Consider the following 27,306-nt stretch of genomic DNA (forward strand, 5'->3'; position numbering starts at 1 on the left):
TACTACCCAATACCTACTAACTTACTTGACAGTTGCGACCCCGGAGCGATGATGCCTTTCCTTTCTTGATAACTTTGGAGTACAAAGAATGAAATTTCCAAACTGTGTAGACTTGAACGGTTGCCAAATATGAATACGTCACAAAGTTTCAACATGTAACCCCCCCAGCTAACGATATCTACTTTCCGCTCGTTTTTCCTGAGACCCACTAGTAACGGGCGCCTAGTGATACCTAGGTAAGGTATAGTTTACTATGAGGTGTCAAAAAGCCAACTTCGAACCGTTTCACCGCCACATCAGCCATAAGCATGAAGAGGAAGAAAAAAAAAAAGGGAGAATTGGCGATGACCAATTTCGTCTCGGGGACGCCGAATCAATCCCCTGCAGGTTGCAGGTCACCCTCCAGAACATACATGGGCTCCACGGCCTCAATATCAAAATGAGACCCCAGTCAGGTGGTTGGTGATAGGGTTTAGCCACCGACAATGTCGATCAATCTACTCCGTACTACAAGCTCCACGATAGATATGCACGGGCTGAGCGACCGGCCAGTAGGTAATTGGTCACATGGAATTTCTTCATGCAATGCCATCTCCGAGTCTGGACCACATTCAATGGCAAGAGAACCAGTTCATATTTACTAAACACTATGTTGAACCTTGGAATTTCCATTAGTTAGCCCTTGACTTCATGCATCAAGGTCCCTAGCATGCGGTGATCATGCCACGTCAGTGAGATTAAGATTTCCAAGTTTTTCTTGTTTCAATCCGTTGCTAACGAATTCAAATTTGTGAATATTCCCTCTCGCTTTGGGTTAGTGGGCTGGCCGTGATGGCGACGTGCAGGTGGGTGAGCACCCATTTCCAATATGAGGTAATTTTGTACGGTACTGTAATACCAATACAATACGATGAATCCTCAGATTCGCCTATACCAGAAGATAAAAATGAGTTGTTCCCACCATTCTCTTGAAATCCTACTTCACCCAAGCTCAGCATTTAGTTCAGCAAATATTCAGTGACTTTTTCATATGTCAAAATGGCAGACTTTGGAATCCCAAATATCGGTAAACGGCTTATGACCCAAGTCATTGATGATCTGGCCTTAACCGATCCCGATAGGAAGATCTGCAGTATGCCCGAAAGCTCTGAGGGGGCGCAAACCTATGTGGATTTGAATGTTAGGAAATTGTCCCAGGCAATCAACCACATGGCCTGGTGGATTGAGAGATCGTTCGGAACATGTGCCTCTTTTGACGAGACATTGGCATTTCTTGGAGCCAATGATGTCCGATATCTTGTGATGGTGATTGCGTGTAATAAAACGGGCCATAAGGTTCGACTTTCATCTATAGCTGTGTGTTCATCAAATGAAGTTTGAATGCTGATCTATTTTTCTAGCCACTGCTCTCCTCTACCCGCAATTCCCAGGCTGCCCATATTCGTCTTTTCGAGATGACAAACTGTTCCAAGTTAGCTTATAGCTCCGAGAAAAAGCAGATGGCAGAAGAAATATGCTCAGCAGGCTCTCATATCAAAAGCCTCGAGATTCCATCTTTGACTCAAATGTTGGCTGAGGAATGCAGTGTCTATCCATTCCAAGGAGCGTTTGAGGAAGTAAAGAATAATGTGGCATTTATTGCGCACAGCTCAGGAACAACAGGTAATATTCTCCAATTGGACAATCTTAAGAACTGGCGTTTACTAATATCCTGCAGGGTTTCCTAAGCCAATTCAATTGACGTTTGGATATTTTGGTGCCTTGGATCATGGAGCCTATGTCCCCCTTCCAGAAGGCCGAGTTGCTGGTGTTCCAGACAGGCTATCTCCTGATGACCTGATTCTTTCTTCAACTCCGTTTTTTCATCTCATGGGATTTTCGCTACTTATAATGGCTGTATTTCATGGAATTCCATGCGTGATGCTTCCGGACGGACCCATGTCAATCGAATTGGTGACCACGGTATTGGATAGTACTCGCCCAACGGCAGCACTCTTTCCCCCTTCGATCTTAGAGGAGTTAGCTTCTAATATACGGTCTATGGAGGCTCTTTCTAAACTGAGACGTGTCTACTTTGGAGGCGGACCTCTTTCGCCAGATGTGGGCCGCAGGGTCAGCGAACGCACTCAGCTAGTCAGCTTCCTTGGAATGACCGAGGGTGGGTTTGTACTGTCCTTTCTCCCTGAAAACGGAGATTGGGAATATTTTGAATGGAGTCCTACTTTTGGGATTAAGTTAGAGCATGTCGAAAATGGACTACATGAGATGGTCTTGCACAGGCACGAAAACCCCGAATTTCAGCCTATCTTCCATACGTTCCCCGATCTCCAGTGTTACCACACGAAGGATTTATACTTGGAACATCCAACCAATCCGGACCTATGGAAATTTCATGGTCGCTTGGATGACGTCATTGTTCTCAGTAACGGTGAGAAATTCAATCCTGTGACGATGGAGAAGCTCATCGAGGGAGAGGCTTTGGTGGCCAGAGCAGTTGTTGTCGGACTCGGCAGATTCCAGACAGCCCTGTTGATTGAGCCGAATTGGAGTCAACTAGATACAGTTGACTTGAAGACAAACTTAATCGACATCATCTGGCCTACAGTTCAAAAGGCCAATCAAATCAGTGTGGGCCATGGACATGTCTTGAAAAGCAAAATCGCTCTAGCATCGCGCAACAAGCCCTTCTCCACAACACCAAAAGGAAGTACCCAGCGAAGGATTGTGGCCGAGGACTATAAAGATGAGATTGAGCAGCTATACACATTGCCCGGTGAAGAGAAACTTCCATTCAGCCTGCCAGTCTCTCCCGACTTTCCAATGATCGTTGAATTTGTTCGAAATCTCATATCCTATGTTTCAGACGTTGGCCGATGTGAATATGACGCTGACCTATACAATTCCGGGCTCGATTCATTGCGTACGATTCAATTGGTCTCGGTCTTGAACGCGAACGGATTTAAAGAAATCACTGCACAGATGATCTATCTGCATCCAAGTATCTCCAAAATTGCAACTCTTCTCCACAACATGTTGGATGAGATTGAGGGAAAGGAAATTCCGAGACATGAAAAAATCGATGATCTAGTCAAGAAATACACATCTGATCTGCCACGGTTAGAAGGTATAAACAAAATCACCATTGCACTCACTGGGTCCACTGGGTCACTTGGTAGCTACCTACTTGATACACTGCGGTCGGACCCACTCGTTCACAAGGTATACTGCCTGACACGAGATGGGAGTGAAGCAAGACAAAAAAGGGTCTTGTTAGAAAGAGGCTTGGACCAAACCGTTCCTGAAAAAGTCGAATTCGTCAAAACTTCACTTGGTGAACACGAGCTCGGAATCGACAGCGAAAAATATCAAGAAATGCTTCGTTCTGTTGATATTTTCATCCACAATGCTTGGAAAATGGATTTCAACATTTCTGTCGATTCTTTCGAGGAAGTGCATATTCGGGCCGCACGCAATCTGATAAGCTTCAGCCTCCAAAGCACGAAACGCACACACGTCCACTTTCTTTCTTCTATTGGCGCTGTTGGAGGTTGGACGCTTTCTGACGGTCCCGTCATTCCCGAGCTTCCATTTGAGAATTGCGATGTAACTCTCCGTCAGGGGTATGGAGAGGCCAAGCATATTTGCGAGCGAATCTTCCTGGCTGCTTCTCGAACTTCCGGTGTGCCGACTAGCATTCATCGTTTAGGACAAATCGCTGGCCCCAGTACTGAAAGCGGATATTGGAATCCCCAAGAATGGATCCCCGCACTCATCGCTACATCCAAGTCCCTTGGCAAGATTCCTTCGACACTCGGAGCATTTCCGGTTGATTGGGTTCCAGTGGTAAGATACCACGACCTAATTAGTGACATGGTGAACTAATCAAAGTTTCCTTCGTTCTTCTTAGGATTTACTTGCGAATGTTGTGTTGGAAATTGTCCACGCACGCCGGAAAACACAGCTAGAAAGTCTCTTTGCCGTGTTCCATCTTGTCAACCCTACAACTACAACGTGGAAGAGCCTTCTCGAGCCAATACACGCCATGTATGCGGTTCAAGTAGTTGAGATGAAAGATTGGATTGAGGAGCTTGATCAAGTCCGAGCCGTAATTCCGGAAGACCTTGCACATAAACCGGCTTTGAAGCTACTTGAATTCTATCGGAGCTTAATTGAAGGCCAAGGAGCTTTGTCTGTTCCTCTTTCAATGGAGAATACAAAGCTCGCGAGTGCAAGCATGAGGTCAATGCCGCCAATTACACCAGATCTGATGGGGACTTGGCTGAAACAGTGGTCATTTTGATTGTTTTGGTTTCACTGTGCCTGCTTAAATTTCCATATTCTCGGATAGTATCAATCCATAGATTTCGAACTTTTCCCATTTATTGACTATTACCAACCAAATGGGGCCAAGTGAAAGTCAACCGCAACTTGCCCATTATCCGAAGAGCTGACATAAGAGAGGCGTATATCATGGGCCATTGTTGCCGGACCACAGCCAACAAATGCGAGATGATTTACCCCAGAGGATTGCAAAGTTTCAATCTGGCTTTTAACCAATTCGTCGATCAACGGTCTTCCTTGGAAGAAAGTTGTTTTCAGAGGCCCGGCGCCCGGATTTCGAGGGCCCTCCTCAGAGCGCACTTTCTCCGTCGCAATATGAGACTTGGATGAGGACGACGGCGAGATAACGGTGTCCCAATTCTTTATACTCTCGCTAGGCTCGACATGATTCTCTGATCCCGATATCTCATCATCCGAAGCGTTCTTGGGAGAAGTTGTGAAGTAGACATCCAGCGATAGCTCGATATCCGTTGACGCAAAGACGTCTTCCCAAGCCGCCATATACCGCTCGTAGACAAATTGATAGAATGCCGGATTTTTCACAGCCCAGATGATCTTCACCCCCCCTGATCCTCTGATCAACATGCTTGCCACTCTGCACCAAATCGACCAGATCTTGTATAAACGATGTTGCAACCGTGATTCCGGCCCCACCAATGACGAAAAGGGCGGTTTGGGAATTCCACGGGCGGAAATGAGAGCCGTAAGGGCCCTCGACAGAGATGCAGGCTTTTCTCGCTTCTGATGAGACGTCGATGCCGGGTTTCTCATGACGGAGGAGTTGGCTTCGAAGCCTGGAGGTAAATCCGTTTTGCACGCTGATGAGGAATTTGAGCTCCGTATATGACTCCTCTGTCGTGTTTATCGTGTTCCAACCGCTTAAGGTGAATGGGTGGCTTTCCCAGAACTTAAGAGAGCGCCAGCCGTAAACATAGTAGTAGCTTCCAGGGTAGGGAGAGGTGATCTGTCGTACTCTGGTCTTCAACTGGATAACATTCGCGTCGCGGTTGTACTCCGCAGAAGAGTAGGATGCGAATTTATTCCAGGTCAAGAGTCGGAATATTCTGATCAATCTATCGAATGACCAGGCGGCAATACATGGCCAGATGAAGTTGACGTAGTCGGGACCGTCAACTGGTAGATGACTAGATAGTTATGTTCCGTTAGCTACATATTAAAATACGATTGGAAAATACTCACTACCACAATCCAACCAAACAAGCAACAGCAAAGCTTTGATGAACGATCAAAAATAGATCGTAAACCACCTTGCGAATTGGTGAGCTTGCGAAAAGAGTTGTCAATATTATCGAGCAACCAGCCTGCCGGAGAGAATTCAGCCTGAGTTACTAGTATTCCCAAAAGTTGCGGGGAACATGTCTTACAACAACACCCATATACCAGTCGACATCTTTCCAAAGAGGAAGGAAAACTTCCGTTCCCAGCTCTTCATTTTAACAAGATCAGCTTGATTCACCTTCATGAAGAACTCTCAATTTACCTTTATTTTGGTAAATACAAACTGCCATTCCATGCAGAAAGATCAAAATGGCACACGCCCTGCCTATCCAACGGTGAAATGTGTTGAAAGTGGCAAAATCCCAACCTGTTGCCCATAAGAGGATATTATTTCGCGTCGCGAATAGCCACATCACGGGCAGATTGTTGATGACCAAAGCACCCGCTCTATCTCCGATGTACCGCCATAGCTGTGTGGACTTCTTGGTAAAACTGATAGGTCACGGAGTTTAGCGAATATTCTTTCAGCTAGCTCTTTGTCAGTGGAGGTGGAACGGTCTTACTAAAGGTTTTCGGAGAATGCATGGTAGGGGGCACACATCAGCACAATGCTGATGATGAAGTATATCGAAATGATGATCGTTTGTAGTCTTGGAGTGGAAGGTATGCTGAAAAATTGACTTGTTTGCCTAGTTGTCATGATGGGTGGCACGGCAAAGTACCGGCCGAGAAAGCTTTGACATCTAGCTATCGTTTTTGACCGAAGGATAGATGAGCTCGTCAGGTATCGAACGAAGTTATGAATGGTACCGAAAAGGACGACAAGTCCCCAGAAGCCGAGTATCGCATACCTGAAAATTCCAGATGTTAGAAAATACCAAAAAACGGACGAAGTGTGTGTCTGTGTGTGTGTGGAGTTTGATTGTTTACCCATAATTATGCCGCCTTGTTCTTTGATCTTCCCAGTCAAACTAAATACCAGTTAGTATCAATTCAGATCAAACAGAAATCACATCACTCACAATGGTCTGATATCCAATCTGAAAGAGACCTCGATCAACCGAGACAGAAGTATTAAACTGCGCACCGAGTTGAGTATCCTCATAGGTAAGAATAGGCCAAGTCTGCACCTCTGCGTCCGTAACATCATCCACAATAGACCACGGCAGAAGTTCCATCCCCTCATCCTCTCCGCAAACCCTATTGAGGCCTCTCCATCCTTCCGAAAGTCCATCCCCCGAGCAGTATTCCCGCATGCAGATAAACGTCGACTTCACCAGGAGCTCGTTCCCGCACAAGGAGCTCAATCCCGGAAACAAGACCCCGGAAACTGTTGTTTGACATCCAGTTGCACATGCAGTGTTCAGATCAGTGGTGTCTGCCACGACGGTAGCCAGCCATAAGCAGAAAGCAAAAAAAAAGGACCCCATCACGAGAAACGATCTTGGATCCTGAATCCGCGCAGAACATAAACAACGCCGTAACGGCTTTCATAACAGGAAATTGCCAGGTCAGTGGGGGATGATCAATGGGTTATTACACACATCTTATTAATTCCGAAGTTTTGCCCTAGATTGAGGAAAGAGCAAAATTTCATCTCTCACTTCCATCGCCGCGCTTGGCTCGTCACGGCTATCCTGAATGTATGTATAAAGCCAAGATCTAGAAAGTCCGGACGCGGGCAGGATCGGCGGATTTGCATGTCTCACCAGCTCATTCGGGACATTGAAACGGACTTTTTTCTAATCAGATCGGCATCTGCGAGAGACATCGGGGAAATATGTCTTCGGATGGAGAAGGGAGTAGCCTGCATAGCCTCAATGGGAGTGGGCCGGTGGACCGAAGTATGGCGAATGGAGTTTGGTCCGATTCTTTAGGCTTTCGTATTTATTTGATGATCTCCAGTATGTCGTGGTCGTGATGAGACTCCCGCACGAGCAGTGGCAATTGGTCGCATTATCAGATTAGATCGGATCTGATGAGATGAGGATTATCGAATTGCTTCGGAGAGGCGCTCAGGGCATTCATTGCTTGCTTTTGATTACAGGCAGTCTTACTAAAATTATCCAACTCCTTCAACCCGACAATTCTCCCTACTAGTACGGCGCTTGGCACCTTGGCTTTCTGCAGCTTTTGGGAATATCCCACGGACAATACCCCCATTGGGACCCATTGCGATTTATCAGCACTGTTACTTATTCGTTTATCCACCGGCTCGGTCAAATACAGGCGTCTGGACCCTTAATAGGGTCTTTTCCGAATGGTGATAAATTTTCGAGGGTCCAGAATTTTGTGAAATGGAAAGGCTTGCCTTGGCTACTCACTAATCTGATCCGAAGACCGAGTTTCATTGGCTCGTTCGTGCTGCCAAGTTTAGTTAAATCCACTCGTTCTCGTATCTCCACTGCGTAGGGCGCGGATTGTGACGTTTTATTTCCTTGAGTTTTTGTTCCGACATGACGACTATAGTAGCCGATAGAGGCCAGGGAGCAGAAATTATGTATTAGTATACCATGTTTCAGGTTTCTAGTCGGTGTTGACGGGGTGGTCAAGTATTGGGGACTCCCACATATAGTTGTCCATGGATTGGCACTTCTACAGTCACGGTGATGCCTGTGCCCTCCCTGTAAAGAGCAAGTATCGTGCAGAACAGTTCCAGGGTTTCGAGGTCACTGGATAGTAGTTGGTTGTCGTTGGGTATTACTCAGAAGACTCCATACGAAACCAATACGAGTTCCAGTTCTATACCTGAGTAAACTTGGAGCAGCAAAATAATATTCCAACTCATATATTGAAGGTGGTACAAAGCAAGAAATTGTAGTAGCCCAAGAGCAATGAAACCAAACCAAATCTCAATCCGGGTAAAACACAGGCTATGCTAGTAAAAGAAGACTTGAGAGGAAAGAGAAAAACTGGAGGTGGGGGAGAATTAATGTCCAGTGCATTGTTTTTTCGCACAAGAGGGAATTGAATTAAACCTTGGAAGTCGGTTGGGATGCAAGCGAGTCGCAAGCATTGGAAGCCAAAAAATCCTGACCAAGCCAAGCTAAGCTAAGCCAAGCCACAGGTAGAGAGAGCAAAGAGCTAAAGCAATCAAAGTAAAGCAAGACGCCCGCGACGGTTTTGAGGATCTTTTGAGGATCGCCAGATGAGCATCGAGAGGAAGGAAATTCGTTATGCTTCGGGTCCAAGAGGTAGCGTACAAGGAAGGAGTTTTTGTTTAGATGGATGGTGATTCAGGACTCCATCTAGAGTGTGCGTGAGGGGGATAAAGCGGAAGGAAGAAGTTGATGGATGTACATTTGGTTATGAGGTATGGGTGTTTTCACGGTGCAGCTGTTCAATCACTAGTTCTGCTTGACTCCCAGTGAAAGAAGTTTCTTCGGGACTGGTTTCGTGTATGTTGTCCCTCGTGCGGTATTGTGCGACATAGCCCATGCTAGATGGTCGGTCTCGTCGGGATCCCTCGCGGCCAGTTCGGTGGCTCGATGCATTGGATTTGGAGGTTGATGCAAGGGAGTCGCCGCGTTCTCGGGATGTCGAGCTGCTTCCGCTGAAAGGCAGACGTGCGGTCCCAGGAGATTCCGCCTGAAGATGGCTGGGGTCTGGGGTGCTTCGAGTTGGCGAGGCGGCTTCTGCGACTGTAGGGAGATCTGGCGTAGTGGCGCCGTCACCACGCTCTGAGGGAGCTGCTTGGGTGCGACGAGAGCCCACTCGGCTAGGAAGCTCTATACTGCCGACGGAATTGACTTGAGGGAGAATTGGGGCGCGCGCATCGCTTCGCTTTGGTGTGTTGTCTCCTTCAGAATCCCGATATGGCGTCTCGTCACCCGCAGATACGTTGCGAGAGTGTCCGCCAGGGGTTTCACTGGCCACTTGGTCCTCGGGGTCGTCTTGGTATGGCGCTTCGTTGTAGCGCTCGGCAGGGAATAGACCAGGTGGAGGGGCGCGGGCGCTTCGCACGACCTCAAAGCCCTTGCCCTTGTCTTTAGTTTTTCCCTGGAATAAACCACGGAAGAATCCCGTGGCGGAGGACACTGGCCCAGTGGGGTCGGCAGGACCTGTCTTCAACTTCCGAGTGCCCATGTGCGAGAGAGGCGGACCACGGACTCGATAGTAGAAGTCAACTTCACGGACTGCGTAGTCTTTTGGTTGTTGAGAATCTTCAACCTCCAGGTCATCTTTGGGTGCAGGAAGATATGCAGGCACCGGTGTACCCCGACCAGACATGGGGACGCCCTCTCCAATCTCATCGTCAGCGTCACCCGCACGGCTGTGCTTTAAGCTTAAGAATCTGCGAGAGTTCCTCTTCGACCGATCGCCAGGTTCAGGCTGGGTAGACCTTCGTGCCGCACCAGGCCTAGGAGGTCTGTAATAGGGATCGCGCGGAGAGGCACCCATGAAGGTACTGCTGCTTGGTGAAATGCCACCGGCTCCAGTGTAGGCAGTCGGGGAGTTAGCATAGATACCGGCGCTGGGGGCACGGCTATGTGAGCCACCACCTTGCGAGCTTGCATACTCAAGGATGCCACTAGCACGTCCTTCACTGGCGGTGGCACGGTTCAACAGCAAGGCCGAGCTTCCGGACAGACTGCGAGGCCGAGATCCTTCCCACTGAGAAGACATCCGTCCATCGACGTTAGCCAGCATGGCAGCCTCCGAGCCCATACTCTGGCGCGAGAGACCTTGACGAGCCTCACGCCTTGAAAGCTGACGCATGCCAAAGACTTTAGATAGACCTCCACGGGTGGAACCACCAGCACCGGCCATTCTTGCCAAGACCTCGATCAAGGCCTGTAGGGCATTGAGGAAGAACCCAAATATCAGAACCAAAGCATGGAACACGAGAATCACGTAGCCGATCCAGCCTCGTGCGGCGGAGGAAATCGTCAGAGAAGGCACAAAAACCACACTGAGGATGATTGTGAGGAACCGAACGAGAGAGAAGACGCATTGATAAAGGTTCATGTGTGTCGGAGAAGGGTATGGTCGGAATGCGATGATCGTCAGCACGGAGACCACTTCGCAGATGGCCAACAAGACGACCTGGGCAATTCCCGACGGCTGCAGGGCTCCAATGGCAACACCACGGGCGAAATTGAGGAAGATCGGGACCATGGCGAACGCAGCGGCATCGTCGCAGTAGGTGTTATATAGCGGACCATATAGAAGAACAGTAGGAAGGTCGTCAAAAAGGTGGGACTTTGGGCGCGTGGAAACAATGACTCGAACCATCCATATGGAGAAGCAGAGAAGAATGACGATCACGAGTGCCGCCAGGGCAACGCTATATACAGGGGAGCCACTCGCAGTGACGAGCTGGAAGAAAGAGAGGGAGATGATAGGAAGGAGAAAATAGTTAAAAACAATGCGGATGATGTTGCCGATGGTGAACGGCATATTTTTGGCGCGCAGGTCCTGCTCGGTGGTGTGGGCGAGTTCACGATGCAGCCAGCGCAAAGCAAACCCCAACTGAATCAGCAGCGTGATACAGCCCAGGATCACGAGGAGCCAGATCATCATGCCAGGCCACATATCTTGAGTGCTGCCCATTCCAACCAATTGGTTCATCCGATCGAGTCCGTATGTGGCGTTGATCGCATAGATACCATCTTGGACGGGGTTGTTGCCGCCTCCGTTGACAAAGCTCTGGTTGAACATGAGGGTTGACCACGAACCGTGGCTCACAGCCGGTTGGAAGAATCCAGGGTAGTCTAGGGAGAGCGCCCCGGTCAATACGACGTACTGCAGATACTGCAGGCAGTCCGCGAAGCCGGGGGTGACTAGCCGGAGGATATCTTCATCGCGACCATAATTACTCGTCCACCGAAAGATATCGGTCGTACCCCAGGGTGTGTACATGGACGCTAGCAGAGTCGCCACTCCCACCATGATCAGAATCACCAAGGGGACGTATCCAAGGGCATTTTTGAGCGGCGTGCCGAAATCCGGGGTGATCGGCACTGTGATGCAGGCGAGCTCGGAAACGGCGGCATCGCCAAGGAGGATGGTGAACTTGGGAGTGATGGTCGAGAATCGATAGGTAGAAGCCATATCATGCTGAACAGAGAAGGACCTCAGCGTTCGCAAGTCGCTCCTGGGTAGAAGAGTTGGGTCAGAACAAATCATCACAAAATAAATAGAAGCAGCAACATATGCTTACCTGTTGGCATTGAAGACCGGCCCCAGCGGGCATTCCCCTTGGTTCACGGTCGAGCAAAATGGGGTTCCATTATGCCAGGGCACATAACTCAGGACGTCAAAGTCCGTCAACAAGGTAGTGTACTTGTTGGTCGTTGTCCCCAGATCCCAAATCTTGCCGTATGTCGACGAGGAATTTGTCCACCGGGGGTCACTAGGGGAATAACTATAGGTCGAACCATCGGTCGTTCCAGAGACATTGCCGTAAATTGTGACATTGAGCGGGTGGAGGGGATCGGAGAGATTGTATGTGGCGGAGACGTCGAGGGGTATGAATTGGAGCTGCAAGGGGTCCGATTTCAAGATGGATGTGGGCAGGCAATTATTGAAGTCGATGAGGGCTGCGGTGGTGGGTGATATAAAGACGAATAGACACAGCAGGGTGATCCACCAAAATGAGCGAGCATGGGCCGTTTGTGTTTTGGTGATTGGCCCAGGCTCCAGCGATAGGCGCCTTCGTCGCGGCCGTTGTCGATTGAGAGGATGTCGCAGAATCCCACGGGGTGAGATGGTGGTTCTCTTGATATCCGCAGTCCCCTTGGGCAGTCGGCCCAGGCGCGTTAAGTCGCGACACATCTCTGGATCGGGCATCCGGGATGACCTCCTAAGGGGGGGGTCAACCCCCGGGGTTGGAGATCGAATCCACGTTGTGTTGACAATCGGGAAGGGTCGCGGGCTGGCGAGTGGGCTTGCGCACACCCAGCAAAGGGATCTGAAAGCTCGAATAACACGGTTCCGAGAGGAGGGAGGGGGTAGGTGGAACAAGACGAGGAACCAGGGTTGTTTGACTGGAGATGGAGGGAGGGGAGGAGGGAGTGGAACGCGAACGCAGAGTACGTAAGTCTGCAGGCTCAGTTCAGATCAGGCTGAAACGGAAGGATCCGGGGGGGAACAGAAACTAGGGAAGCCCTAGTGGATGATAATAGAAGCGGTGGAAGTGGTGGTGGTGGTAGTGGTAGCAGTAGAGGAAGAAAAGTGAGAAAGTAAGAGAATGAACGATGTTGTTGCTCTGCTGCGCCTTGTTGGGTCTGGCCGAGAAAGCCAAGCCGGGGACTGCAGGGCAGGTGCGATGGATGCGCACCTTCCTTCACCACCTAACCAACACTCGCACTTCCACTCGCACCTTCCACTTCCACTTCCACTCTGATCGCTCTTTCCTTAACTCCACGACCACTCCATGACTAACCTTGACTAACCTAACATCTACTACGCTACTCCCCTACGGAGTAAACTATTTCCACTTCTTCCACCTCTTCCACTTCACCTCTCCCATGTTTCACTCCATCCTACCCACTACTTGTCTCACTTCACTCGCTGATCCGCCTTAAAAGGCAATCTTGCCCTCATATCCTCTTTCAATTCGCTTTCCGTCATGACCCCGTGTCGATCAGGACTTCCACTGCACGATCGTCCACTCGATCCCGTATAGCTCGGCTCCTATGTCCGGCCTAATCATCTCACTGGATCTCCTGCTTGCTGCTTGCTACTTCCGAGAACTGTCTCCGCCCATCCAATGCCGCCTACCCACGAGTTCAAGCAAGCTTAACCTGGCACCATGTCTCAGTGGCTGTGGAATTGTGGCTGACCCTTTTCAGCCAGGTGGATCAGACCACTCAACACTTGTTGCCAATCGATATGATGTGGATGTGGATGACCCTTCGCCCTAATTCTCAATTCCGAGTTCTCATGCACAGCTGTCGGTGTGGCGCATCTGCATATCCGAATTGGATGCCTGAACTGGTGAGCCTCGCGTCAATGCAGCCAGCCACTCAGCTGCTATACGAGGATGCTTGTACACTGGGTCTGCCGATTCGGATTCGGATCTTGATGGTTACCGGGTCCGATACCGACGTAGGACCCTGCATTTCCATCCCCAATCATGCGGTCAGCCAGCTTGCATATGGGAGGCCCATTATCTGCACAATGCCCCAGCCAAGAATCCACACAGTCCATCTGAATCCCTCACCGATGGGGTCTTCAGTCCCTAATCTCCCCGGGTGCTCAGCCGGAAATATTGCCGGAAATATGGCCCATGCACATAGCCGGTCGCCACATTAGCATCCATTCTAACCTCATTTTCATCCAAAATAGTCCCTCTACTACTAGTTCTTCTACAGTATCCCCGTTCGAGTTGACAAGTTGGAACGGAGATCTGCAGGGCTCATATTTATATCACCTTCACGGCGCCTGCGCCCATTATCTCTCAATGGCAGTCCAGCAGAGCCACATGTGGGCAAGAGATCAACGGCGCAAGCAGCTCAGCATCCACATTAGTGTTTTCCTTCATTCTACAGTCCACTCCCTTTCCCATTGCTTCTCATATTAACCCTGACAGTTCTGTGCCATTACCATGGTGGATATCTCTTTACTGTATTACTGATCGGCAGACTGTTGATTTACGTCCCGCACCTGCCTTATCCGTCCTTGCTCGGGTTTCCAAACATACTTTCCTTCGGAACTCTCTCGTCATACGTGTGTGAATATCGTTCCTCCATCATCCATCGCGGCATCTGTCTCCCTTGCCACGATATATTCCTACCATCAACCGCTCCAGAAACACTAAACCTGCTCGCATACAACGTCTTTTCATCGGTGACAGACACCACCAGTCACGTATTTGCAACCGGTGGAGGAACGCCTTCCGATAGCATGGGATTTATTAATATCGCCCAATTTGGCCATTTGCTTGGTGATGAAAGTAAATTGGCCCATCCTTTCAAATCTACCCGGATTAGCATAAACGGTAATGCCCTTCCCAGACTTCGAGTGTTGCGACAGTGATCCACGTTCGACTCCAGGCCCGGGTGTTTTTTTCCTTCTTCTTTTGCGTCTCCCGCGCATGGACTTTTCTTCATGTTAGTTTTGGAATAGCAATAATTGTTCTTCTTTGTTTCTCTTCTTTGGGTGTTTTTTAGGTCTTTTTAATGCCTTTTGGTGGATTTTGCAATGATGAGGGTGACGTGAAGGTGAGAGTCACTATATCTAGATATACAGGTATTAAGGTGTCAGTAGACTGTGAGTTTTAGTACTTAATACCTAGTAGGTATGGGATACTACTGTAGTAATCAAGTGAAAAATTAACGACCTTCATATCAAGTCTTATGGCACCGGGCTGGAGACATGTTGAATGAGGTGAAACATTGAAATATCAGTAGAAGATTATGAGAAACCTTCAAGTTGAAACATGGCGCTATTGTGGACAACACACAGGGCATTATACGAGGTTGAGGTCAGTGATCATATTCAAAGGGGGCAATTTGATAAAAGTTATGTCGCGTGACAACACTACATTTCTGGATACTCCAGGGCTGAAGTTTGTCAGGATATATTTCACCGGTTATTTCTGGAATGTCTGAGCACTGACCACCACCTGGCAACAGGGTCACTGACTCGGAGTACTAGTTACTAGTTACTAGTACTACTACCTAGGTAGTACCCCCACGAAGTACTAGTATAGGGCTGCACCCCAAACTACTATTTTTTTTTATAAGAATAAGGTAATTTGAAACTAGATTAACTAGTACAGTAGTAGTACGGCGTTCTCCGTAGTCGTCAAAATGCTGGCTAGTAGTAGCTCGTCAGCACTCCACTTAGTATATCACTTGCGACCGCTACGGGTACTCGCTTGTACTTAGTGCATAGTACCTACACGCTGTGCCGGCTATAATTAAACCTGCAAGGAGTGGTAGAGAACGGTTCCTCGTTCTTACTTTAGGGTGGTCTCAGGTGCCCAGAATAGACGCAGGGTGCAGCCAATGGCACCAAGCTGCAAAGGCCACCAATGGGCGCCAAAAGGTGTGGCGCCGGGTCCGCATATTTGGCGGGAGGACCAAAGGGGGAAGCCGTGATGTTTACTAGTAGTACTACTAGTAGTAGTAGTGACTGAGATACCCTAAGATATCCTAGGATTTAGATATACTACTATAACAGAATATACTGATATAGATAATATAGAGTACTGGTACTCTATAGTATAGGATCGTATACTATACTCTGATAGTATTCAGAATATCAACCGTGCCTCGTCAGCGGACCCACCGCCCCAGTGAGATCGCTTAATGTGGATTAGGCAGTTTCATGATGAGACGGTCCACTTGAGTCCGGAGAAGTGGGTGAAGCGTGTAGGGTATGTAAGTACTAGTAACTATACCTAGGTAGTATAAGGATAGTATAAGTATAATAGTATATAGTATAGTATCACCAAAGCTAGAACTAGAACTAGAAGTCTTGTATATAGCTGGTTGTGTGTACATCTATAGTACTAGTAACTTAAGATACTCCGTACTCCGTACTCCGTATCAGGCTAATCATTATCAGGACTATCAGGATCACCAGCTTCCTTCCTACTACCTTACCCTCCCTACTGCTTTAAGCTCCGTTACCTACAGCTTCATCTAGAATACTGGTAGGTACTCTCCTCTCTCCTCTCCTGCAGCCCACTTCCAGTTCTTAACTAACCACAGTTCAAGTTCCAAGTCCTCTCTACTCCGTACAGAGTACTACATTCCCTGCTCCCCGCCGATCTCATCTCCACCAGGACGAAAAGGGACCAACAAGCAAACCCAGGGCTAAGGAGTACTCAGGGTTTCTTCCTGATCGACTGCACGGGCTCCTCACGCTCCTCACGCCCCTCCCGCCTTTCATACTTTCATTTTCATCCCTTCACCTTCTCCCCGCCTTCGCACTGCCCCAATCTACCACCACTTGGGCACCCCTGACGATCTTCGTCTTTCAAGTTACCACTTCTCTGTCACTCGGCTACCTAGTCATTGTGACTGACACTGACACTGACACCCCCACTGTCCCTTTCGACTTTCCCCCCCCCCCCAAGGACTGGTTCCTTGTTTCCCTTCAGCTCTGCGATGTGCCATCTTCCCCGACATGCCTGCCGATGACCCATTCGCCTTTCTGGCTGCTGAGCAGCCCAAGCCTGCCCCTGCAAAGAAACCTCACTGGAGGGATAAATTGTTCTCAAAGGATAAGAATCGTTCTACCCCGGACAAACAGATCGAGGACTTCCTCGCGACCTCACGACCCGTCCCTGATGGCCTTGCGCCCAAGGCCGACATCCCCGAAGACTATCCCAGCGCCCCTCAAGTCTCCCTCCCCATTCACCATCGTGAACATGCCCCTCCTCCTTCAATCCCTCCCATCTCCGAAGAGAACTATTCCGCCTTCAATTTCGACCAGGGGGCCCCTCCTCATCTCCAGGATGCCCCTCCTCAACCACGCCCCCTACCCGCCGAACCAGCTCGGAAACCCACCATGAGGCGTCGCAAAAACAAGGGCCTCCGCGTCGGTTTCTCGGATCGCGCCCCCGAGATAATGGGAGAGGGAGGTGATGAGTCCGAATCCCCCACCATCGAGATCTCTTATAATCGCAAGCGAGCTCTGGAGCGACAAGCGGCGAACCCCCCCGCGGCGGGCCCCTTCACGCTCCCCACTCCCGACACTCCGAGTCAACACCACGCTGGGCGAAGGTGAAGAGCGTCGACGGGGCGGAGGTTCCCCTCATGGCAGTGCCACCAGTCCTAATTCACGACCTCCCCCCACACAGAATGTGCAGGAAAATGATTTCTTGAACACCCTGGGCATTAGCGACAAGCCCGGTTCGCGACTCTCCTTTCGTGGGTCGCCAGACTCGCATTCGTTTGCCGAGCGCGTACGGAATCAGATGCAAGCCGAGGAAGGTCGGGCCTTACACAAACACTATACAGATGATGTCGCATCCCCGGCGGATGACGACCAGGATGATCTGCCTAGCCCTGAATCACCCCCCCGAGATGCTACCTGCGGCATTTAGTCCGCATGCCGCGTCACCAGCGAATTACGATACACCCCCAATGTCGAGCAGCTCGAATCAAGCACCTTCCCTCAAATCGATCGTCCAATCCATTCGATACCCCTCCAGCCCGGCCGTCCATCGCCCCCCAGCCAACCTCAGTCCCGTCGACCCTCGAGGGCCCCCACCCGGTCTCACTCCAGGAAGCCCCAACAAAGCCTCATCTCCTCCCAAGCCTCCCTCACACGAGATTCCTTCGGCGAACCAGCTGGTCTCCCCTCAGCAAAGTCGCGAGCCATCACGGAGCCCACAACCACCGAAGTTCTCTCTACGAAATGTTGCCAACCAGGTGGGCGACACCTCGTTTACCGAGTTCAAGGATTACATTGCCCGATATGATAGCCTTCTGACGATGGCGGCGGAGAGCGTGAAGCCTTTAATGGAAACCTCGCTAATGGAATGGATCCGCGCGGCAGTATGGTGGTTCTTGCGTGGAAAGACTCGGTTGGAATCCTTTGCCCGATCGCGTGCAACGGCACCTCCTAGCTACGCCAAACAAGCCGTCATCGATCTCGGAAAATCGCTTTGGATCAATGAGAACATCGTCCCCACGCATTACGAACTAGCTCAATACGGTGAGATGAGCGTGGATGCTCTTCTCGCCGTGGCTAGCACCACCGCTAATAAAGAACTCTTCGAAGCCCTCACCCTGCACCAGACTACCCTGAACCACCTGCGCTCTCTTTCCATGTCGATCAAGCGTAACAATATTCTCACAGTCATCCTCGCCGATGAGCAATCTCCCAGTCACCTGGATACCAGCGTCTGGCTCCGATATCCATTCTTTGCCCCGGATGTATCCGCAGTGCTATCGGGAAATGCGACGCGATCAATGTTAGCCGATAAGCCCGGCAAGGCTGCGAGTTTGTTTCAAATGATGCCCCTCGGCGACACCCCGAGGTACTTCAGTTACGGCAGCCTGTTTGTACAGGCATGTGTCAGCTCTAACGAGGACGATGGCGAACAATACGCCATGCCGTGCGCACTGACCATCATTCGAGAGCGCTCGGACTGGTACGTCTTTGCTGCGATTACCAGTCAGAGCCAGCTTGTCAACATTATGATCCAGTCCGACCGCAAGCAGGGACCTACCTGGGACGATGTCGAATGGCAAGTCCGAACACACTCAATGCGAGTGAAGCTGCCCCGTGGATTCGAACTGGACGTCATGTTCAAGGAGGAGGATTTCAAAACCCTTTGGAACATTGTCAAATACACGCAAAAGTCGGAGGGTAGTCTTTCGCCGGAACCCGGTGAGACCGTGGTATTCGAAAACACCCTCAAGGTATTCCAATATATGGACCCGGGCGCGCAAAAGGCATTCCCACCCGAGCCATTGGAGCGTTGCCGCATTCGTTTATTCGAGCGTCACGTCAAGGTGACTGAGGGTACTGGGACGCGGAACGCGCATCGCGGGTTCAGACTTGCCGTCTTGACAAGTCCCAAGGTTAAGACTCTCAGCAGTATCCGTCACGTTCTGGCCCAGGGGGCGCCGGTTGTGTTCGGGCTGTTGAGAGGCGAAGATGGTGCTGCGGCGCTTCTGCTTAAGGTTACGGAGGACGGACGCACTCGATCTATGTTGATGACCTTTCATGAGTCGGAGGAGCGCACGCGAATGCATTCGGTGCTGCTGGGCATGTCTCCTCGGGAGGGCGAGAGCAAGACTCCCGAGTACCCTCTTCGCGCTTATAGCATCGAGCAACCTGGTGAGGCGGGGAGTGGCCAGGAAGCCATTAATCATTTACAATTCCCTGCTGGTAATGTGTTGGTCATTGATCAGGAGCATTCTTATGTGGACCACGGATATGGTCCGACGATTTTGTCTGAAAATTTGAGGGCGTTTATTGCTACGGAGTGGGGGTCCGTTACGGATCGATTTAATCTGGGTGAGTTTGAATTTGCTCGCAACGTTACGTTTTTTTTTTGTATTTTTTTTTTGCTTTGATTGCTGACTCGCGTAGGACCTGGGGAATTGAAACTTGGGCTGGATGTCAAGAATCGGACTGGCATGAGCTTGTATCGACCGGCACAGCAGGATCTCACGGTTTCGCTGGCGGATAATCTTGTTCGTCCTGAGATGCCGGATCAGATCGCGGAATTCATTCAGAAGATGACTGCGAAGCCGATGGTTCGTCGGTTGGACTTTGCGAATATCCAGGGTAGGTGTTGATGCTCACATGGGTTGTGTTGGAATGGATTATGCTGACCGTTCTTAGCTCTTCACGCGTTTGAGGCAGCCGTCACCGGATTTTCGGTGGTTTACGATGGGTGAGTCGAGATTCGATTTCCGGGTGTTGCTGTGCTGGGCTGTGTGTCTGGAATTTTCATAAAGGTGTTTACTAACCAATTGAACCAGCATCGCATCCTCCTTTACCATCTCCCGGCGTCGCAGTATGGTCCCGATCTACAAGAAATGGGAGGCCAGCTTGGCGCGTGTCCAAATCGTGAAGCAAGAGAAGGTCGTGCAGTTACTTGCTTTCTTCCAAGACTTCCACCACGGTTCATGCATGAACTTTGTTCTCAAGGGCACTGACCACATCGAGTCCTTTGGCCGGTCCGGCAAATTCGGTATTCGTATTGTCGATGCGAAGTTTGCTCTTCCGAAGAAGGATGATGATCCGAGCTCGGCTTTTGTGTGTCTTGACATGCCTGAATATCCGATTGAACACGATGATATTGCTATTACGTTCGATTCGGAGGCTGGTGAGTGGTTTCCCCCTGCTAAGGAGTGCACTAAGCTAATTCTTTTTTACAGAGCGCACCAACTTCAAGGTGGTCTTGCCAGGCTCTGTGCGTGAACCATCTCGGATGGGTTCTCTGCGGCGATAGTCTCAGATCAGAGCAGACCATGCTATACCTTACCTCTATCCTGTCCATTATGTCCATCATCATCACCATCATACCCTCAATCACACCACTACATTACATTACATTTATATCAATGGTTTCCCCCTTTGGGCTTCCCCGCACCACGTGACCACCCCTCCGAATTGTATCATAAACATTTCTTCTCCCGCACTTCTGCCACCTCTTCCTGTGCATACAATTCCAAGAACATAGCATAACAATGGCGCATCCCGGCACTTCCACGCGTTCTCTACACGCTGACGACGTACTAAATATCGTCTCCGACGTCGCTCCCCCACTCCATGTGGCCACAACATTCCGCTACCCCTCCGATCCAAACCTCCTAGTCCCCGCAGCCGACGCCGACGCCGACGCCGACGCCGCTGCCACAACTGTATGAATATAGTCCAGCCTACCTGCAAAAAATATCATAAATCTAATAACAATCCTCCCCCCACCAGTCCCCTACATCCCACATCTACTCCCGAATGTCCGCCCCAACCCCAACCCGCTACGAAACAATCCTCTCCTCCCTCCTCCACGGCCACGCCCTATCCTACAGCTCCGGCCTCTCCGCCCTACACGCCCTCCTAACCCTCCTAAACCCGCGCTCCATCTCCATAGGCGAAGGCTACCACGGCTGCCACGGCGTAATAGCCCTCTTTACCCGAAACACAGGCCTCAAGAAACTCCCCCCCTAGAGCTGTGCGCCCGAAGACCTCGGGCCCGGAGACGTCATTCTTCTCGAAACGCCTGTTAATCCGAAAGGAACGGCGTTTGATATTGAGTACTTTGCGGGGAAGGCGCATGCGCGTGGGGCGGTGTTGGTTGTTGATGGGACGTTTGCGCCGCCCGGGTTACAGGAGCCGTTTGCGTTTGGGGCGGATGTTGTGCTTCATTTGGGGACTAAGTATTTCGGTGGTCATAGTGATTTGTTGAGTGGGGTTCTTGTTTGTCGGGATGATGATGTGGGCCGGGGGTGGTATAGGCAGCTTTTTGAAGATCGGGTGTTTTTGGGCTCGGTTATGGGGAATATGGAGGCTTGGCTTGGGGTGCGGAGTTTACGGACGTTGGAGGTTAGGGTTCAGAGGCAGTCCGGGAATGCGGCGAGGTTGGTGGAGTGGTTGGATAGTGCGTTGCGGGCTGAGGGGCCTGTGGCTGGGTCTGTTGAGGCGAACGTGCAGGCTGTGCTGGAGGAGGTGTTTCATGCTAGTATTCAGCCGGATGGGGGGAGTGGTTGCGGAGGCAGATGCCTAATGGGTTTGGGCCTGTTTTTGCAATTACGATGAGGACGGAGAGGTTGGCGAGGTTTTTGCCGGGGAAGTTGCATTTCTTTCAGCATGCTACTTCTCTGGGTGGAGTTGAGTCGTTGATTGAGTGGAGGACGTTGAGTGATCGGATGGTTGATCGGAGGTTGTTGAGGATTAGTGTTGGTTTGGAGAATTGGGAGGATTTGAGGGCGGATTTGGAGGGGGCTTTTGCTGAGTTGGCGGTGATGCCAGAGGAGTGATGTGATGGAGATGGTGATGGTGATACCATATATTCTTACTATATTCCTACCATATATTATTTATTCTACATTTTATTGGCTGTTTGTCCATAATGTTGGATATTGATATAGTTGATATAGCTTTGTATAATATGATCAAATCGGGAGCGCCCGAGATATTGATTGATTAGGAAAGTCCATGCTTAAACATAAAGTAAACTAGCGTATCTTAACTAGAATCCCATAAAGTAACTAACTGATAAGATAACTACCCCTCTCCAACCTTCCTTCGAAAGTCATTATTCCACTCCCATCCAACAACACACACCTGAAATACTTCCTCTCAGGGTGACCACAATGACAGCCTCCACATCAAAATCTCTCTTCACAATCCACTACTTCGCCGCCGCAAGCACATTCACCTCCAAGAACACAGAGCTCCTCCCCGCCCCACTCCGCCTGACAGACCTCTTCCCGGAGCTGGAGAGGAGGTATCCCGGAATCCGGGAGAAGGTGCTGACTTCGTGCGCGGTGAGTCTGAATGGAGGCTATGTTGATCAGAATGAGGGTGGGGATTCAGCCCTAGGGGGTGACGGGGGTGTTGTTATTGAAGATGGTGATGAGATTGCTATTATTCCGCCCGTTAGTTCGGGATGAGGGGATGCTTGGTGGGGTTGGTCATATTGATGCGAAGGGGGGGCATGACGAGCACATCATTGGATCAAATTGGGGGCTTCCTTTTCTTTCCTTTCCTTCTTTTTTTATCTTCATTGTTCAATGGACCGTCCGCCTGTATGCATATTGTCATTGCGAGTCTCGAGTATCCATATTAATGGAAGTCTTCAATGTACTACATCACCCGTGGAATACTAGATCGACTACCCTCTTAAGTCAAGCGCCAAGCTGGAATGCACGAACTCTCGTTCATCAGAGGAGGATACCCAGTCCCATGGCCTTCTGGGCTTCGATGCTATTTCCTAATTGGTCGCCTGATCTACACTGCAGCACTTTGCCCCATGGCTTTTCCTCATCCTCCAACGATAAACGACAATTCTACGCCGCACTGCACGCAACGAACCGCTTGACTGCTTTGAGTTATTGCTTCCACATCACATGGCTCTTTTACAAGGATTGGATTCGTGTTCCATACAATTCATTGCAAACACTGTCGCCGTTGGGGTATCTCGATTGGAGCCACTTGTGCCTATGCGTAGGTAGTCCCCCTTCTGAGCCCGGGTTTATTCTTGTGCTGCCCCGCGCTATTTTCTTGTCGTTTGCTTTTTTCTTTTCTTTCTTCTTCCCCTTCTCATTGTTTCATTGCGGTCATTTTGTGGACATATGTAGCCTTCTTCCATGATGGCGTGTCCCGTGCACAATCCGGCCAATAGTTTGGTCCGTGGTTTCCAAAGAAGCACAATTTCTAGCCGGAATAAAATCAAAGGAAATGATACGGAGGGCCCGGAGATACGCCAAAAATGCACCTGCTATGCTGGAGCCGCTGTCGTGGATGGAAATGGTGAGTTGAACATAACCCCGAGTCATCGGAACGACTTGATGGGAATGGATCTAAACATAAGCCAGACTCCGGAGACTCTCCGGATGGTCCCCAGCCAAATCCTATTCAAGGAGCCAGATCTCAATCCCCCGAGACAGAATCGGTTACATCGTCGCCACCTCCAACACCCGATGAACTATCTGAAGATGAATCCTCTTCATTACCATCATCACCATCGTTGTCGTCGTCATCGTCATCCAATAGCTGCGAGCCGCCTATACAAAATCCTGGCTCAGGAGATGACTCCAGTGTCGGAATTTCTGATGGTACCGCTCGTTGCGGGTCTTCTGAAGCCAATTTGAGAAATGGCCGGTCTCATGCGCAATTGATATGTGATTCTAACAGAATTGTCGCTCGCTCGACTCCACGCGAACTGGAAAGGGGAGAGAGATCCATGGAAAGTTTGGGCATTTGGGGGTGGGATAAAGGGAAGTGGGTATTCATGAAATTTAAGGCTTAGGAAGAAATAGTTATTTGAATATTTACTGCTATAAAGACCGATCGGTGATGGCTGCCACAAACGAGGTCTCAAGTGAATTTCAAATACCGCTCCCTCGCGAGGACTGAATCATCTACTCGAAGAGAAGAAGTGGCTGGAGGAAGAGAAGAGGCTCGGGATTGCATAATGGAGGATAACTTTCTTTCCCAATTGCCGATTTTTTAACCATGAGCCTTTGTTGATTATTTCCGAAATTGAATTACCAATCAAGTCGACCGTTGAAAGAAGGTTATGAGAAGTACTTTGACTCTATCTGCGCTGGGTAAAGAGAGGGAAATACATGGTAGGTTGTAGATTAAATTTAATCTCAATACTAGGGCAAATATCGTCTGCGCTTTCTTTTTTTCTTTTTTAATTAGCTTACGGTGATCTATTCAGAGAGGTGGAATTATATAATGGCTTTGTCTAACGATGCCCCCATCAATACCGCAGGCGAGAGATCCAGTCTTCTTTGTTTCCATTGAGTTGCCTTTCCTTGTTAATATCTCGACTAGGAAGAATCTTGGAACACATATTAGAAAACCGAGATGATGAAAGCCGCCCGAAAACAAGGAGGTTGGGATCCAAGGTTGCTAGATACTATTTACGATTCTCTTTGTACATACAATATCTATATAGCAGAGCGTCGTATCATGCCAAACAGTCTTTATAATCATCATCGTCATTTTTTGGGATTCGTCAGAGGATCCAGAGCATCTGAGCAGAGATCCAATAGGTCCGCATGTCGAGTCCCCGTCCTAACTTCGAGAACGAAACCTTTTCCAGCGCCATGAAACGCAAGAATGCCGTTGCCGTTCGCGAGCTGCGCAAGGCTCGAGGTAAGATACCCCCAGAAAAATATATGGCCTTGAAAAGAAACTAACTTTAACCGTAGGATCCGGAGAAGCTAGTAGTTCCCGCAGCCAGCGCACCGAGGAACCCAAGGGTTATACAGGCACGTTTGAAAAGCTAACTGCGGGAGTGCCCATGTCAACGATGGAATGGTTTGCTAGTACCGGAAAGAGAAAGAAGTCGAAGGGCAAGAGTGCTGACCATGGGAAGAAGAAGGCTGAGCAGAAGCCTCCGCCCCCGAAGAAGACTACCTATGTTGATATGTCTATTTCTGGTGGGCAGCTCGTTAGATCATCTCGTAAGGATAAGACTGGGAATGGGAAGGTTCAGCTTAAGAATGGCGGCGGATTTCTCGGTTGGTGATACTCGAGAATCGTTGCATCTGTTCGATTGTTTAGACTTAGACGATACTTGATTCCAGCTGATTTCTGAAAAATCTAGTCCAATTTTATAACTTCTTTCAAATTTTTGGATACTTTTCTTTCGCGTATTTTGCCCTCTACCTATTGAGGTACAATATTCTGTTGTTCATCTTCTGAAACAAGCTCTTAGAAAGTAGGAAGCGGAGTCATATCTTAGATCTGGTCATTCAGTCTAATTTACTGACACCCAAGTCGACAATTGTCACATTTACCAGGGCAAGATCATAGCAGCCCCCAGCGCAGCAGTAACCGCCGAGATTCCAACCATATAGCTAAGCCCATTCCACAGCGACGCACGAGCAGAGATTCTACCAGCAGCATTGGAGGTAGTGGTGGCGGCGGCAGCAGCAGATGCAGTCGCAGTTGCAGACCTCAAATCGGACTCGTGATGCAGCATGGTGATCACAGGCGCATAAGAGAACGCGCTGTAGAAAGACCTGTCGACGCGGTCAAAGCTTTGTGTCAATGTATCTGTGTGGTACGTAGTCGCCGTCTCATACCGAATATACTCGGTCTCAACGATTGTTGTACTGTCTCGTGTAAATGTCACGGTGTCCGTAGTCGATCCGTAGCCGTAGTTCATTCCCACGCCGACCTGGTAGCCAGCGGTGACTTTGTAGCCTTCAATTGCAGAGTAACAATAGCCACCCATATCGACACTCATACCACTTGGAGAGATGTTAGTCGGGAAGTTTCACCAGGGTTCTGTTCCTCTCTCGAACATATCTGTCTTACCTAGGACAGCACGCCACCATTGTTTCCTTAGGCTCCAAGATGCCCTTCAGCACGGAAGCAGGATACTCATATTCGATACTGGGATAATAGTAATGATCCGTTGTCTTCGTGTCGGTACTTGTGGTAGTGGTGGTAGGAACATAGATGCCCGATGAGCTGAGCGAGCTGCTGGCGTCGCGGGCTACCAAGCCAACCGTCTCCCAGTCTGAAGGGCAGTGCAAGCCAGGGGAATAGTAGACACCTGTGTTCACCCAGTCCACTTGGTGAGCCACAAAGGCAGAATATTGTTCTTCAGATGTAAAGTGAATAGGTTTCTTCGGCGCGGTGGTGGTTGTTGGCGAAGGAGATGGCGTACAGCCATCGAACTTGATTTTAGAGGTGGGCTCTGCATTATACACGAGGTCCAAATATTCTCCATGCTCAACCAGGTAGCCGATCATGGCACGCCCAGATGCAGTACAGCTCGGGGCAGGGGTGAATGTTGTTGTGATGGGGCCGAGGTTGGAGAAGGTATACCAACCCGCGGCAACGGAGGCGTTCATTCCAGTCATGGTTGCAGTTCAAGGAGGAGCAAAGAATGGAGTGAAAGGATTTTTTCCATCCTAATCAGACTGAAGTGCTCTATTATAAAGAAAACAATATCTTCTTCGCTTCCATCGCATGTAGGGCAGTCTAAGATTGGGGGCCGTTCGAATGAGGCTAAAACTGCAATCTCCACTGCGCTCGCTAAAAGGCGAACTGCCGCCCACTCCGGCTTGGCAGGGTTGAATCTACAAACCAGAAGATCTTCAAATGCCGCTAGCGCCAAGTCTGGTTAGATATTGATTTCCAGGGTCGTATGGCCCTGAAAATTCTGGATTTCTAGCTCCTCTAGCTTCTTTTTCTTCATGTTCCGACTCGCCGATAATGCCAAGAAAGATGTTTAGCGTGGTGCAAGTGGATCTGCTTTAGCCACTATCGAGTTTTAAGGCAGGCTTCCCTTGGCCACGGAGGGAACCGATCAAATGGTCATTCAAGTCCGAGGGGCTAGTGGTACCCTTTAAATCTTGCGGACCTTCAACTTGTGCTCTTTGTCTTTGTCTTATCCCATTTTAGTTGGGCATAATAGGGGAATTCTACCATTGCTAGCAGAAAGTCACTAGAATATTAACAAGTTTGATTAACAACTTCTCGCAATAAATGGACTCAAGATTGCGGCCCTTAATGTGTCGGTTCATTTAATTTGCACGTTACCTTTTGGGGCGAGGAGATAGATTACGCTTACAACAAGTATTTGAAGAAAAAAAATAAAATCTTCAGTCTCTT

At 49.5% G+C, this 27,306-nt stretch overlaps 8 protein-coding genes across 8 annotated transcripts; 5 read left to right on the top strand and 3 right to left on the bottom strand.

Moving 5' to 3' along the window:
* Positions 1 to 1,038: 1,038 nt before the first annotated feature.
* Positions 1,039 to 4,300, top strand: N7533_003582 (uncharacterized protein; the record flags this gene model as incomplete). The annotated part of the gene is made up of 4 exons (XM_057100232.1): positions 1,039 to 1,335; positions 1,401 to 1,662; positions 1,718 to 3,843; positions 3,908 to 4,300. The coding sequence occupies 4 exons, from the start codon at positions 1,039 to 1,041 to the stop codon at positions 4,298 to 4,300; spliced, it is 3,078 nt and encodes a 1,025-aa protein (XP_056962920.1).
* Positions 4,301 to 4,389: 89 nt separating this feature from the next.
* On the bottom strand, positions 4,390 to 6,836 carry N7533_003583 (ferric reductase family protein; the record flags this gene model as incomplete). The annotated part of the gene is made up of 7 exons (XM_057100233.1): positions 4,390 to 4,956; positions 4,979 to 5,486; positions 5,542 to 5,663; positions 5,727 to 5,788; positions 5,843 to 6,072; positions 6,144 to 6,538; positions 6,603 to 6,836. The coding sequence occupies 7 exons, from the start codon at positions 6,834 to 6,836 to the stop codon at positions 4,390 to 4,392; spliced, it is 2,118 nt and encodes a 705-aa protein (XP_056962921.1).
* Positions 6,837 to 8,886: 2,050 nt separating this feature from the next.
* N7533_003584 (uncharacterized protein) lies at positions 8,887 to 12,372 on the bottom strand (the record flags this gene model as incomplete). Its single annotated transcript, XM_057100234.1, has 2 exons — positions 8,887 to 11,677; positions 11,744 to 12,372. 2 exons carry the CDS (start codon positions 12,370 to 12,372, stop codon positions 8,887 to 8,889), a joined length of 3,420 nt encoding a protein of 1,139 aa, XP_056962922.1.
* A 4,290-nt stretch (positions 12,373 to 16,662) lies between these two features.
* On the top strand, positions 16,663 to 20,452 carry N7533_003585 (uncharacterized protein; the record flags this gene model as incomplete). Its single annotated transcript, XM_057100235.1, has 7 exons — positions 16,663 to 17,261; positions 17,311 to 17,443; positions 17,499 to 19,509; positions 19,585 to 19,782; positions 19,840 to 19,891; positions 19,980 to 20,326; positions 20,379 to 20,452. 7 exons carry the CDS (start codon positions 16,663 to 16,665, stop codon positions 20,450 to 20,452), a joined length of 3,414 nt encoding a protein of 1,137 aa, XP_056962923.1.
* Positions 20,453 to 20,501: 49 nt separating this feature from the next.
* Positions 20,502 to 21,980, top strand: N7533_003586 (uncharacterized protein; the record flags this gene model as incomplete). Its single annotated transcript, XM_057100236.1, is given in 5 exon segments — positions 20,502 to 20,596; positions 20,684 to 20,864; positions 20,932 to 21,120; positions 21,172 to 21,669; positions 21,684 to 21,980. The coding sequence occupies 5 exon segments, from the start codon at positions 20,502 to 20,504 to the stop codon at positions 21,978 to 21,980; spliced, it is 1,260 nt and encodes a 419-aa protein (XP_056962924.1).
* Positions 21,981 to 22,316: 336 nt separating this feature from the next.
* On the top strand, positions 22,317 to 22,616 carry N7533_003587 (MoaD/ThiS family protein; the record flags this gene model as incomplete). Its single annotated transcript, XM_057100237.1, has 1 exon — positions 22,317 to 22,616. The coding sequence occupies one exon, from the start codon at positions 22,317 to 22,319 to the stop codon at positions 22,614 to 22,616; it is 300 nt and encodes a 99-aa protein (XP_056962925.1).
* Positions 22,617 to 24,782: 2,166 nt separating this feature from the next.
* Positions 24,783 to 25,207, top strand: N7533_003588 (uncharacterized protein; the record flags this gene model as incomplete). The annotated part of the gene is made up of 2 exons (XM_057100238.1): positions 24,783 to 24,831; positions 24,888 to 25,207. The coding sequence occupies 2 exons, from the start codon at positions 24,783 to 24,785 to the stop codon at positions 25,205 to 25,207; spliced, it is 369 nt and encodes a 122-aa protein (XP_056962926.1).
* Positions 25,208 to 25,474: 267 nt separating this feature from the next.
* On the bottom strand, positions 25,475 to 26,552 carry N7533_003589 (uncharacterized protein; the record flags this gene model as incomplete). The annotated part of the gene is made up of 2 exons (XM_057100239.1): positions 25,475 to 25,934; positions 26,002 to 26,552. 2 exons carry the CDS (start codon positions 26,550 to 26,552, stop codon positions 25,475 to 25,477), a joined length of 1,011 nt encoding a protein of 336 aa, XP_056962927.1.
* Positions 26,553 to 27,306: the final 754 nt, after the last annotated feature.

This window comes from Penicillium manginii (assembly GCF_028828005.1).
Source record: "Penicillium manginii strain IBT 31320 chromosome Unknown utg000003l:1.0-959480.0:1.0-959601.0, whole genome shotgun sequence".
Taxonomy (NCBI): domain Eukaryota; kingdom Fungi; phylum Ascomycota; class Eurotiomycetes; order Eurotiales; family Aspergillaceae; genus Penicillium; species Penicillium manginii.